We start from the raw sequence: 13,849 nt of genomic DNA, 5'->3' as shown, positions 1-13,849 counted from the left end.
TAGGTAATAACAAGTCACTGAACTAATAAGTGAGCACTAGTGAAAAAGAGTTTTAACTTTTCATCCATTTCATATAATATTGACTACTATTGTTTTGTAATGATGTGAGAATGAGTTAAAGCTCTTAATAAATTCATAACCTATATGTGGGTAGTATGTAACAGTCATAGAACACATTTAATGGAATTACCTATGTGAATGTGGGGGTGGGGTCACTCCCTATACTATAGGCAAGTACTCTAAAGCATTCATGAAAATAATCAAGATTTGACACATGATTGAAAAGTGTCAAATCATAAGAACTTGATTAGTCTAAGAAAGAAAAATATGTATGATATGATAGTTAACTTACTCAAAAAGGGAAATGGTTAAGTAATCTAGTTACACCAAGTCCTTATAAGTTTTGCCTATCTATATTAAGTGTCGATTAAGATCAAAGATATCAACATTAAATATCCAATATTTTACTTTGTACAAACAATTTTTCCTATTCTTTCTTACTATGAATCTACGGGGGATTTTTGTAGGATCCATAATTAAAATTATTTATTGGATTTTGTTGAAGGCAAGATTTGAACTCAATACCTTCTTTTCTCTTGAGTGTAGTTGGTGTAGGATTTTTCCATTTTTGATGAAACCTTAGCTAAGAAAACATTTTTCTTATTTGTGATAGTTGAAAAATCAAAGACTCTTAATTTGCTTTCTCTTGAAAGTTGTAAAGATAACTCTTTAAATCTTTACTCACACATTGGCTAAATATAATATTTGTGTTCAATTTATAAATGTTTACACTCTCCTACTTGTTTGAGTGAGAAAAAGATTGGGCTTCCCGCGCACTTGGGGGCCTAAGGCACCATGGGATTGTAGCCCATTGTGTTTGGGGCCAACCTATCAAAAATCCCTGGTGTGTGTGCACATGTGATGCAAACGCAAGAGAATGCAAATCTCATATTTAAGCCTCACATGGGTAAGCGTGAAAAGCCCACTTTTGCTCAAATTTGTTTGATATTTTTTACTTAAATATCCCATATAATCGTTAGAATTAATCTTTGTTGATCATTTGGATTCTCCAACGTTCAGAAATAGGTTAATTAAAGCCCAAACTTCTCTCTCTTTAACCCATTGAACCGTTGGGCTTTAACTATTATAGAATGATAAGCGTGTCTTAGAGTTCTATACGCAAAAAAACAGAATGTAAACAAAAATATTGTTCTGATCTCACTCTCTTTTGTTCTTGTATTTTTCATCATTGCTCGTACACCAACTGATTCGTTCGAGTTCACCGAAGATCTTTTATTTTTGAATACGTAGTTAACAGATGTAACTGTTGAATCTTGGAACAATCTCCTGAGACCGACTGCACTGTGGAGATCATCCTAAGGGGGTAAAATTGATTTTAAGGACAATGGTTTTTCCGTGCCTAACTCACTCAATCAAATCGATAAGTTCATTCCGACTATTCTTACTGTCTGATTTAACATAACCTATTTTTTGTTCAAATTTATATATTAGTACACCATCTTCGAAGGTCAACCATCTCCATTAAAACATGTCAAACCAATGTAACAATGAATGTGTTTATATGATGATCAATGTACAATGAACCTGAATCAATTTAATTCCATGAATTGCTCGAAATTGATTAAATATTGTATAAGTTTTAGTTCTCAAATAAGAAAAAAAAAATCCACTATTAATCTTCCATCTCTATTTATTCATAGAGATCATCCTTTATGTCTTAAAATTTTGAAGGTCAACCACCATCACAGTTACATCATCCCTGTTACCTCTACTAGAAGAAATCTCTACAAGTTTTTTGCAGGATTCAATGGAGTTCTTGTGTTTTGAAATCACATCAACTGCCTCCTGATTAGTCACCTAATTAACACAAAATTAGTCGAATTAGGGACTAAAGTACATCCAAAAAGAAGTTCAATAATAATAATAAAAGAAAAAAAAAGGAAATTAAATGAATTCCTGCTTATGCCTATATATATCCAGACCTTATCCCACAATCCATCAGAAGCAATCACCAAAAACTCGCAATCTGGTGTTAATCGAAGTTTATTAATCTCGGGCTCAGATATAATCCACTCCTTTAAATGCAAGTCTCCAATTGCTCTAGAAACTGCAAGCGATCCTTGAACTCTCCAAACTCCATTTTGGCAATTTACATAAGCTCCCTATATTCGGATTTGAATAGATCAAGAATGATTATTTAATCAAAGGATCAAGAAAAATTAAGGGGTGGGGAGGTCATTGGTTATTAGTTATTAATTAGAAAATTTTATCAAAACATGTATCGAAAATCGAATAATTCCCAAAATGGATCACTATTGAACTTAATTCTGGAAATGGTAATTTGTCGTTTTCAGAATTATTTTTTTACCAAAATGGTAAAATAAAAATAAAAAAGTAAATTTACCATTTTTAGAACTTTTTTTTTACCAAAATGGTAAAAAAAATTTGAATAGTAAATTTACCATTTTCAGAACTATTTTTTTTTTACCAAAATGGTAAAAAAAATGAATAGTAAATTGATAATTTTTTTATATCAAAATACATTTTTTTTAATGTTCTTTGTCAAGAGGATCTTGTTGACATTTTGCATATCTTTTTTTAAATGTTCTTTTTCAATGGAGTCATTTTGATACGGTACAAAAATAAATTCTTATCTCATGTCAAAAGGATCTTGTTGTTATTGAGTAATTTAAAAAAAAGGTTGTGTCAATGGGGTCTTTTTGACAATGTAAAAAAATAAACTTTAATCTTATGTCAAGAGGATCGTGTTGACATTGAGTTAATTTTTTTTAAAAATAAAATGTTATTTCAATGGATACTTTTGACAATTTAAAAAAAAAAAAAAAAAATCTGATCTTATGTCAAATGGTATTTTTGGCATAAAAGTTACCAATTTACTGTTCATATTTTTTTTACCCTTTTTGTAATATAAAAAAAATTCTGAAAAGGATAAATTACCGTTTTTGGAAACAAGTTCAATAGTGCTCCGTTTTGGTAAATTTCACGGGTAATTATATAAAAGCTTACCAAGTTCTCAATCCGAAAGCGCTCATCTTCCCTATTAACATGGTGATCGCTTGTTAATGCATTTGCTAATCCCTTCCTACTCAAAACCACTCTACAGTCACCAACATTTGCTGCATATAGTTCCCCATCCTTCAAGATCACAGTAGCTACACAAGCTCCACTACTTATTTCCTGTTAATGAAAATGCATACATATGTAAATCAAACAAATCCTTGGAAAATTTATATAGGGGTTGGGATATGTAGACTCATGAAAAGATGACTCGAAAAAGAAAGAGGTAATTTACCAAAACATATAACGAAAATTGAAAAATTACCAAAATGATGCACTATTCAACTTATTTATAAAATGATAATTTACCATTTTAATAAATAAATTATTTTTACCAAAATGGTAAATTTTAAAATGAATAATAATTTTGCACCAAAAATACCCTTTTGACTTTGTTTTATAAAATAGTATACACATCCCATGTTTAAGTAAACAATAAAAATATCATAGAGATGTTAGTACGATGATATTTGCTTCAAAAGAAAAGCATCACAGTGGAAGGAATTTAGATGACAAAATAGTGATACTTCTATCTGTTTACTTAAACGGGAGATATTTATATTGTTTTATAAAACAAAGTTTAAAAAAGGTTTTGATATGAAAATTACTGTTCATTTCAAATTTTACCATTTTTGAACAGTGTGGTTTTGTTAATTTTTCAATTTTCATTTACCATTTTGACAATTTGTTAAAGAAAACATGAAATCCTCTCCGTTAAAACAAAAAATCCAACCACCAATATTGATCATCGGGATATGTGACATCCCCTAATACATGTTTTTATCCTTGACAGTTGGGTTTTTTCAGTATTATGCAGTTTTATGAGTCATTTTTCATGAATCTATCGATCCCTATGTGATAGATATATACCCTTTTGGATTTTGCTGAATATTTATAACCTTGAATGTTCTAACTGAAGGCATATCTCCATGCACTATGACCAAAATATCCTCTTTTTCAGCCTCTAGCTAAAAATTCTTGATTTTTTTCCTTCAATAGTCCATTACATAAAAAAGTTCGATTTATTTGTTTACACTTGATTATTTTAATAGAAAACTCCTGTTTTTTTCCCAAAAAAAAAAAAAAAAACATCCATCCTTTTAACCCTTTATTATTTTTCCTAAGACATCCAAGAAAAAAAAAGACTATGCTTATTTTCTTTTCATTAACCTAGAAGAATCAACAATAGAGAAAATCAAGTAATTGATTAACTCTGGTGGAGAATAAATGGTGATCTTGTCACTAAAACTAATGGTCTAAGATGAATGATTTTGGCAAGAATTGAAGTTAAACAAAAGGGTATTTAGGTTATTTTTTATTAATCTCTTTTATATGGGGTTAGATGCCCTGAATTAGGGCCCCGGTTCATCAAATACCTAATCTGTAGTCCTAGTAAAACTCTAATATGAAATTTGATGTAAGGGTGAATATAGAATCTTGGATTTTCTGAGAATTGGTTTTGGATTGGGAAACTTACTATTATAAAATCAGGAAAATTATCATTCTAAAACATAATGAAACCCTCTCAATTCTCATTTGTGGATGTAGTCATGTAGATCCTAGTTGAACCGCGTAAATCCTTTAATATTTCTCGATTGTTTTCTCGTTTCATGCATACATCACTGATCTAGGGATCATCTCTCACATCTCTCATAAACGAGATGTGTCATTAGTTTGAAAATGTAAGCGTTTCTCAAATATTCACCAAAATCCAAATGGGGATATCTAAGTTACCCTAAAGCCTTCTACAGTGACCATAGGTTAATCGAACCCAAACACTTAGGGGGCAATTCACGAAGGCAAGAGTTCGACCCGTGGATGTACTAACCATTTAATCTTCAGTTTTACTTAACTGAAAATAATTTAGTCTAGACCATTGAAATGTTAAAAAATGTTGGTAATTGGTACCTTACCTTGCTTAGAAATTCTTGATCTGTGATCAAGAAGCCATCTCTAATTGCTTTCTCTAACTGATCTCCCGCCTTTTCAGCTTGTGTAAGAGCTGTTAGTATATTCTTTCCTAGATTTTCAGAGACATAATCCACAGCTGCACGACCTCCATGTCCATCAAACACACCAAAAAACGCCTGTAGAGATATAGATTTACTGATAATTATATTACCTTATTAAATTTATGTAGATGCAAAAGATACATCATTATAGAAAGAGAATCCAATTTAATGAACCTATTGATGTTAATCTAAATCTCTAAGATATGCATTGAGATGGACCATAGTTATGATAAATTGCATCTCATGTTATAATAACTTATCTCTATCCAAGGTTCAAAATCTCGCCCCAAGGCAATATTTTGGTTGGGAAGAAAAACAAGTCAATCTTAACCAAGACATTCCCTTAACATTCAATGTTTCTCTCCAATCTTGATCAAAATCGAAAGTGTGATGTTTTTTCTAACTCAAAAACTCACTGACGTGGCTTGTGCAAGAACCATATATTTTTTTTCCTTGAGATACACAACTGCACATCTTCATAAACATGTGCAGTTGTGTATCCCGAGAAAAAAATCTATTATTCTTTCACATGCCACATCAGTGAGTTTTTGAGTTATTATGTAAGATTGAGTTAGGAAATCAGTACTCAAACCGAAATGTCTCCGTCAAAACTATTTGAAACTTTGAAACCACGTTTTTTTTAATTTAATTTTTATAAATAAAAAAAGAAATGAAAGACCCTTTTATGTATATCAACTTATGGTAATAATATTACCTTATGAAATTATAAACATACTCTCACAATTAATCACATCCATCAACAGGAATATATCAACTTATCTCTCATTCTCTCTCTTAAAAATTAGTTTATTTTCTACAGAATGTATTGAATAATCTTATAAGCTTAATATTTTTACTATACTCCTCCTTGGCATGCCTCATAGTCTAATTGACCAGCCATTAATGTCTAAATTTTTTGGTATAGGCTAGCACAAAATTAGATTGATTGGTGATTTCTGGCCATTGGATATGATCATTTTTCCCATCATGGATTTGCTGAAATCCAATGACAAGAAACCCCACCCTAGATTATATTCATATAATTGACCTAAACATTCATGGACCAGCCTCAAAGAGTGAGGCACATGGCACATAAAGGAGAGTTCAAGTTGAATAGGTACACAACTACCTGGAGTACAAGATATCACTTCTTATTTTTGGAGTTTGAGAGAGATGGGCTAAGAGGATGCCATAAATAAGAAATTTGCAGTTTCCATCAAGTCTTTCTTAGTTTAGGCAATTGAATTGTGAGGGAAAAAAAATTGTTGGGTATGTATATATGATCCTATAAAAAAAAATCCTCAGAAAATATTTGAAAAAAAAAAAAAAAACTTGATTATTACCTGCTTGGGATCTCCAATAATATCAGTTATAATTCCATAGTTATCTTCCATGACACCCCTTCTTCCTCTCTTATTTGCCAAAACAAAATCTCTACCCTCAACTTCAAATTCCTTCTGACCTAGCTCTTCACCGAAATTCAAACTCGAACAAGATTCCGACGGTAAGATAAGCTTGGCTGGCCTCTTTCTTAGCTTTCTAGATTCTTTAATATCTTTCATGATGATATTTTCTACAGACATCAATCCTTCCTGCACCAAGATACCCGAATTCTCCTTTGGGTACTTGTCATAATCGAAATTCTCTTCCAAGTAGTCCTTGGACTTCAAACACATCTCGTCGAAAACAAGCTTCCTTTTCGTGTTACTCTCGTAACATGAATTCTCTTGTAGGAACATTTCAGAACATAAATTCTCTTTAGAGGAATCCTCCACTCGCATGATATTTAATCCATTCGACATTGGAATGGGCGAATTAGGAGCCATACAATCTACTAGAATTGTCTTACCCGAGGAATTGTCGATAGGGTGATCTTTGGAAGCTACAGTGATGCCTTTGGGAATGAAAGTTGACGATTGAGGACTTGACCATGAAGGTGAAGGAGGAGATGAAGAAGTATTATAGCCTAGAGCCATGGATATGGCCTTTCTAAAGACTTGAAACAAGTCTTGAAGGAAAAAAATGATAGAGAAGCCCCAAAGAAACTTATCTAAATCTATCATCTTTTTTATTGGAAGGACAATTTGTTGAAAAAAACAGTTTCATATAACATTAGGGTTATATGACTTCAGACCCTTATAAAAGGTGGGAAACTTCAGGGTTTTCTTCTGTGGGAAGTGATTGAGAGGTATCCCCTCTTTTGACGCATGATGACCCCACCAAAGATTCCCTTTTAATCAAATTGTGATCTAAAACCTGAAAACTTGAGTTGAGTCAGTTTCCATGAGTCAACTCAACTACCCATATGTCAACTCAGTTGTTTCTTAGACGATCTTTAAGGTGACACCAAGATGGAATTTTCTAGGGCAACTGATCCATTGAAAACTTGTATTAATCCCTTGAATTCTCAAATGGGTCGAGTCAATTTGGTCGAGTTTCAAGATGACTCACTGATTTCAAAGTTATGATTTTAACATAATGAAACGGTCAACAGTGTATATAACTAGGGGTAAAAATGTCTTCTTAGGGTGGGCCATTCACTTGTTTTGCTTCTTTTGTTGGTGAAGAAATTGACTAGTCAACGGAAGAAACCAACGGTTTTTGAATTGTGCACAAACACGCCAGAGATCATTGAAACCTTCAATGCGAAGGAATTGGTCGGGAAGATAACGCGGGAATCGCCGCAAGAACAGACATAAGATCTAGTACTAAACGTACTATTATATTATTTAACATCCGTCTAATATAATCTCTCTCACAACCTCACTATGAGAAAAATTAATAGATCAAATTTTCGTGGGGGCACACCCCAACCCCACGAAAGTTTTCCAACGAGCATGCAATAGAGTAAGTCAATAGATCACCCAATTTCGAAAAAATGATCAAAGGGACCAAATCCTTATCGTTAATTTTACCATTGGACCACAATCATCGTCAACCAATATTACTTTCTTATACAATCAAGCGTCACGTTTGATCCATCTACGTTGGAAGAGTATTTCAATTATCTATCATCAGGTCAAAAATTCAAGGTTTCAAAATTGTCTGATTGTTGGCAATGTATTTCTTTTATGAACAAGTTAAAGATTTATTGAGGTGTGGGCCCATCATTCCTTGGGTGGTAACAGAACTGTTCAAATGAGCCCACTAGTATGTCTCATGCACATCTGGACGAAGTCATATCTTATCATCTCGAATTCACATTTGAAAACAATTATCATCACATGTCCCCATTAAATGATTGCCTGATTAGTCACAATATACAATAGAAAATAAAGGAAAATATATTCATTTTGAGTTTATTAATTGGAAGACCTTATTCATCCATGACTAGTTCATAAGACCTTGACCTGACACTTTGAGAGCTTATGCTTCTCCATGCCTCATTTCGAAAATGTTGGAATCTATCATTTTGGATTAAAGACTTATTCTAGCTCCTTTGTAGATCATTCTTAATTGTCTTGTATTGTTAAGTTGAGAAACCAAACACTTTTGGTATTAATAACATATGTAAAAGAGTAGTTAAAAATTACAAAATTATATAGCACTTGAAACCTTCCTAATGCAATATGGGGGGATAAAATCAAATGCTACACCTTAAGATAAGGTAGATAATTGATAAGATTTCAATGGTTTTCTCTGACGATTGGATCAATTCTAATGGGATACCTGCAAATTCTACTATAACGTTCAATTTAATAGAATATAAGATTTATAATAAATAAAATAAAATAAAATAATGTCCATGTTCCTTCGTCTCCCTTCTTGAGTTCAACCCTCATTGGCCACCAGGAGGGATTTATCCCATCTTGCTTGGTATGTGTAACATGGTGGGTATTGTACCAAAGGATTTTGATAAGTATGGTACTCCACAAGGTCAATTGCCTCGTCCCTGCTAGTCGAACCCAGGGGTGGAGCCAGGATTTTCTTATAGTGGGGGCAAAATTTAGAGGTTTTTGGTTAGAAGTTGAAGAAAATGATATTTAGGTCATTTTCAATTAGTATATGAGAAGGCCCGGTCAAGAGGCAATGTCATCAACAAAAAATTGAAAGGAGAGGAGGGAAGGGAAGGGAAGGGAAGGGGAGGGGAGGAGACAAAAATTGGAGGGAGTTAAGGGTGTGGGGGCAAATAGAGAGAGATGAGAGGGAGTGGGGATAAATGGGGCATGTAATTAATTGAAAATATGGGGGTGTCTCAAAGTTTTGTGGTGGCAATTGCCCCCACTAGCTCCTTATGAACTCTGCCCCTAGTCGAGCTTACAATAAAAACACTCCCGTCATTAAAAAAAAAAAGCTTCTATCAAAATTATATCAAGAAACGATGCCCTAGCATTTAGCTCTAGCTTGGCATGTCTAGTTATTATGCTTAGTCTGTTAGCTCGCATTGGTCACATCTAGGAGCCATGTTCCATCAAATAGCTCTTTCCTACTAGCTTAAACCATGCTTTTTATGATAAGAGTTTTTACAAATTCATAATTTCCCTTCAATTACTATATGAAAAAAGGGATAAATTCGACTCCAAGGTTCGTCAAATTTACCCCTTTTTCACATAACGTTTAAAAGGTTCGAGTCGAATGAGCTTGATTCTTGTTAGAGATCCCACGTAGCATAGGTGATTGCAAGTTCTTGATAATCAGGACGTGTATGCGGGATCTTGATAGGATCACATCACATGTGTGCATTGGGAAATTTTCATGTTTTTATATCATTAGTAATTATATTTCCTTGTAAAAACTACAATATTTTTTGTAATAATAATATTAACCAGTGACCTATCAAATAATAATAATAATAACAAGAGATTGTTTGACTAGCAGTCGTTTCATTGTGAAAATTTTCTAGTGTTTCAAAAGTCTTCAATAAATTAGTTAATTTCAACAAAAAAATATTCTAAAATGAAAGTATTATTCTCATTTAATTGCAATAATCACTAATATTTCATTGTAACCATTATTGTTTCTGAGCATACAATGAATCAAGATCTGTTTGAAGAAAAGCAAAATAGTTAACAAGGTCTGATTAAAAACTGAGATTTGGAGAAGGATCAGCTCCAAAAATGTTAAAAAAATATTTGGGTTCGCAGGAGCAAGAAGACCCCTTAATTGAAGAATCAAACTCACTAAACACGAAATAAACAACCATTGAAAACCCAAGTGATGGAGAAGGATCAGCTCCAAAAATGTTAAAAAAATATTTGGGTTCGCAGGAGCAAGAAGAACCCTTAATTGAAGAATCAAACTCACTAAACACGAAATAAACAACCATTTAAAACCCAAGCGATGGTTGGGTTAGATTAAAAGACTACAAGAAAGTATTTAAAAATGAAATTAGGAATGGAGGGAAACGTCAAAGGGTTCTAGTTCTCTGAAGACTGATTTTTTGTTCTTATTTTTACAAAAAAGTGCAGAAGACCTTTAGTCAAGGTAAGGTCTAAATCAAGTACGAATTCGGTCATCTTATAGTTGCAATGGTCCATTGTTCAGACTAGAACTCAATCCCACATCGAGTTTTCTTTGTGAGAAAGGTTACTAAATTTACAGCGTTTGAATCAAGTCTATAAACATTGAAGTTAAGTGGTCTCAATCAAAGAAAGTCTTTCCTATGTTGAAAAAAATGCAAGAATTGTAAAGATTTATTGAGTGTTGTCCATCTTTGATTGGATTAATGACAAAAGCTTTCCAAATTAATGGACCCACTATCATATCTTATACACGTTAGGACTGAGCTCTAGAGTTACATTTGAAAATCGACTTTGTTCAAATAATGATCATAGCATCTTCCATTAACTTATGGGTCTAGTCACAATAATATTGGAAAATAAAGGAAGCCAATTTGTGTTCTCATTCTAGAGCTTCAACTGACTTGTGAGCTTATGCTACTCCATGTATCATTTCCAAAACATTGGGATTCTATCGACTTGATGGAGAATCCATTCTATCTCTTTTCTAGATCATTCTTTGTTATCTTACATTAATTGTTTCTTGAGAAAGAAACAATTTTAGTAATATAAAATGTTTTAAATATTACAAATATATATATATACATATATATATATATATATGGGAAATGTTCAGCACCCTAAGTTTTACCACACACTTTAACAAACGTTTTTTGTCCTACATGGGTTAGAAGTTTTGGAATGAGTTGATTTTTGGTGAGGATGATCTCTATGATTAGAAGATCATCCTCCCCAAAAATCAGCCCATTCCGAAATGTTTAGCCCCATGTTTACACGTTGAAAAATCGTGGACCGTCCATTTTTTGTAAATCAATTTTGATGGGGTTAGAAGTTTTGGAATGAGCTGATTTTTGGTGAGGATGATCTCCTCACCATAGAGATCATCCTCACCAAAAATCAGCTCATTCCGAAACTTCTAACCCATGTAAGACAAAACGCGTTTGTTAAAGTGTGTGGTAAAACTAAGGGTGGCGAACGGGACCCTATATATATATATATATATATATATATATATATATATATATATATATATATATATATATATATATATATATATATGAATATTGATGGATGTCTTTGAACAAATAATTACCTTAACTTGGGGACAACTAAAAGTCAAACTACAAAGATAAAGAACGGACTTCTAATTCAAGTCTTGTGAGACTCCAGAATAGCTTCTTACCTCGTATTGTCCTTTTGGTCCATTTTGAACTGTTGACTGCCTCTAGGGTTAGGATTTGTTTGACTTAGAAATTAACCATTCTCTCTCCCTCTCTCTTAAAGACAGAACTAACTAACCCATTTGAACTTCCATCTTTGCTATGACTTTAGTAGTGACATAATTGATTTGAGTTTGGACTTGATTGATTTGTTGTTGTTGTTAGATGAGTTGTTGTTACTTTATCAACTCAATCATCATAGACTCTAAAAATGAATATGATTGTTGTGGGGTAGGAGGAGTGTAATTGGTCATAAGATCGGGGACTAAAGCTCTACATTTCATAGGTTGATTAGACTGCCAAGGTGGGTATGAGTTTTGAATAACCATAGTTTGGTTCATTTGAAGAGCATTTTGCATGGAAAAATTCCAATTGAAACCTATAGAACCACTATGTTGGAAAGGCTCATTCTAATAATAAGAGAAATTGGAATGATACCTATTATCAGGGTGGTATGTACGTTTGGCTAAAGTAATTAGGCATAAGTTTCCTATAGGTGTTATAGGAATTCATCACATTAGCTAGCTTGATCATCGGTAAGCTGGGACAACATTCTACCAAATGGTTATTGTTATCGCGTAGGTCACACATTATACCTTACTCACTCACTATTTGCAAAATTGGGTGAGACTTGTGGTGGGGGTTATTTATCTAAATGGTAAATGCATCAATTTTCTTATTCAATTTATTCATCCCACTCACCATACTTGTAATGACATTCTTAAGATCAAGATTTATTTTCATCTCATAGATATTTGACTTCTTCAGTAACTCTTCTTTCTCGAACCCTCCGCTAATAGTACTTCAATTCTGAGCATTTTCTACTAATTTGACCAAAAAATCATACACTTGGTTCTACGTTTGATTCATAAACTTATCATTAGCATGGACTCAATTAGGGTATGCTAACTTGTGGTTAATCATTTGTAAAAACCTTGGACTAACAGTGCATTATCAATACCATGATATGGCCTTTGACAAATAGTCGTTGAATCTCTCATAAGTTTGGAAGAATTCTTCATCGGGGTGCCTTAAAACTTCCTAATGACATCCTTCATTTTTTCTACTTTGGTCATAGGGTAAAACTTTGCCATGAACTTCTAAAATAAAACATCCCAAGTGGTAATGGAATTTGATGTTAGCGAGTTCAACCATGCAACTATGTGATCTTCCAATGAAATAGGAAACAACTTCAATTTTACACTCTCCTTATCTAGATTTTGATTTCTAAAGTTTTAACAAATTGTCAAAAATTTGTTGAGGTGAATTAGGGTTGCTTACACTCAAAACCATGGAACTTAGGTAAGATAATGCAATTAGTGGGGTAGCAAAAGTAGGAGCAAAAAGCTCGCTCAAGGTTCTTTCATGATCACCCATGGTGATAGAAGATGATGATGATGATGGATTTCTACGGATCCTATTAATCGTACGCTCTATCTCAAGATCAAGAAGTTCTACTTCTTCTCTTTGTGAACGCCTACTAAGCATGCACTCAACACAATCGACCAATCAAATAATAAAAACAAAAGACTTAATCTAATAAGGTGCATGCCTAATACTAAATAGCTCCTAATTGGTTAGAAACAGCGTAACAAGTTTTCCAACTTGATTCTATTAAATCAAAACTAGTTAGTCAAGTCCACAGATAAGATGTGGTGCACAATGTGTAGTAAAGATACTCTTAAATCACCTCTTGCTTAGAATAGACATAGTCTATTTCCATGTAAACAGGGCATGACCATCCTTAGACACCAATTAGGGTCAAGAAGTACATTGGACCAACTTGAAGTGGACTTCTCCTATTGAGCTCATGGGTCTTAAAAGTCCAAGTCTAATTGATTTTAATTATTTTGAATTGATTGAGTGATTAGTGAATTAGATTCTCCTAATTTGATAAGGAATTAGTAATGATCTTTAATCTTTATCTTATTGGTGTTATCCTCTAGCGGTGCCCTTTATTAATTAGTGATCAAAGTATGTGCAAAGAGCAATTAACAAACAAAAGCAACGAGTAACTCATTAGCACAAGTTGCGTGGGTGAGAAGAATAATACCTTCCA

At 33.0% G+C, this 13,849-nt stretch overlaps 1 protein-coding gene across 1 annotated transcript; it reads right to left on the bottom strand.

Moving 5' to 3' along the window:
* Positions 1 to 1,606: 1,606 nt before the first annotated feature.
* Positions 1,607 to 7,288, bottom strand: LOC147404353 (putative protein phosphatase 2C 2). Its single transcript, XM_086440275.1, has 5 exons — positions 6,455 to 7,288; positions 5,013 to 5,186; positions 3,049 to 3,219; positions 2,004 to 2,183; positions 1,607 to 1,878 (listed from the first exon to the last, which is right to left on the bottom strand). The coding sequence occupies exons 1-5, from the start codon at positions 7,172 to 7,174 to the stop codon at positions 1,732 to 1,734; spliced, it is 1,392 nt and encodes a 463-aa protein (XP_086296401.1). The 5' UTR covers positions 7,175 to 7,288; the 3' UTR covers positions 1,607 to 1,731.
* Positions 7,289 to 13,849: the final 6,561 nt, after the last annotated feature.

Source organism: Akebia trifoliata, chromosome 4 (assembly GCF_017979445.1).
Source record: "Akebia trifoliata isolate Shusen 1 chromosome 4, ASM1797944v1, whole genome shotgun sequence".
Lineage (NCBI taxonomy): Eukaryota > Viridiplantae > Streptophyta > Magnoliopsida > Ranunculales > Lardizabalaceae > Akebia > Akebia trifoliata.
The sequence above is the reverse complement of the archived record's forward strand: the minus strand, read 5'-3'. Positions and strand labels throughout refer to the sequence as shown.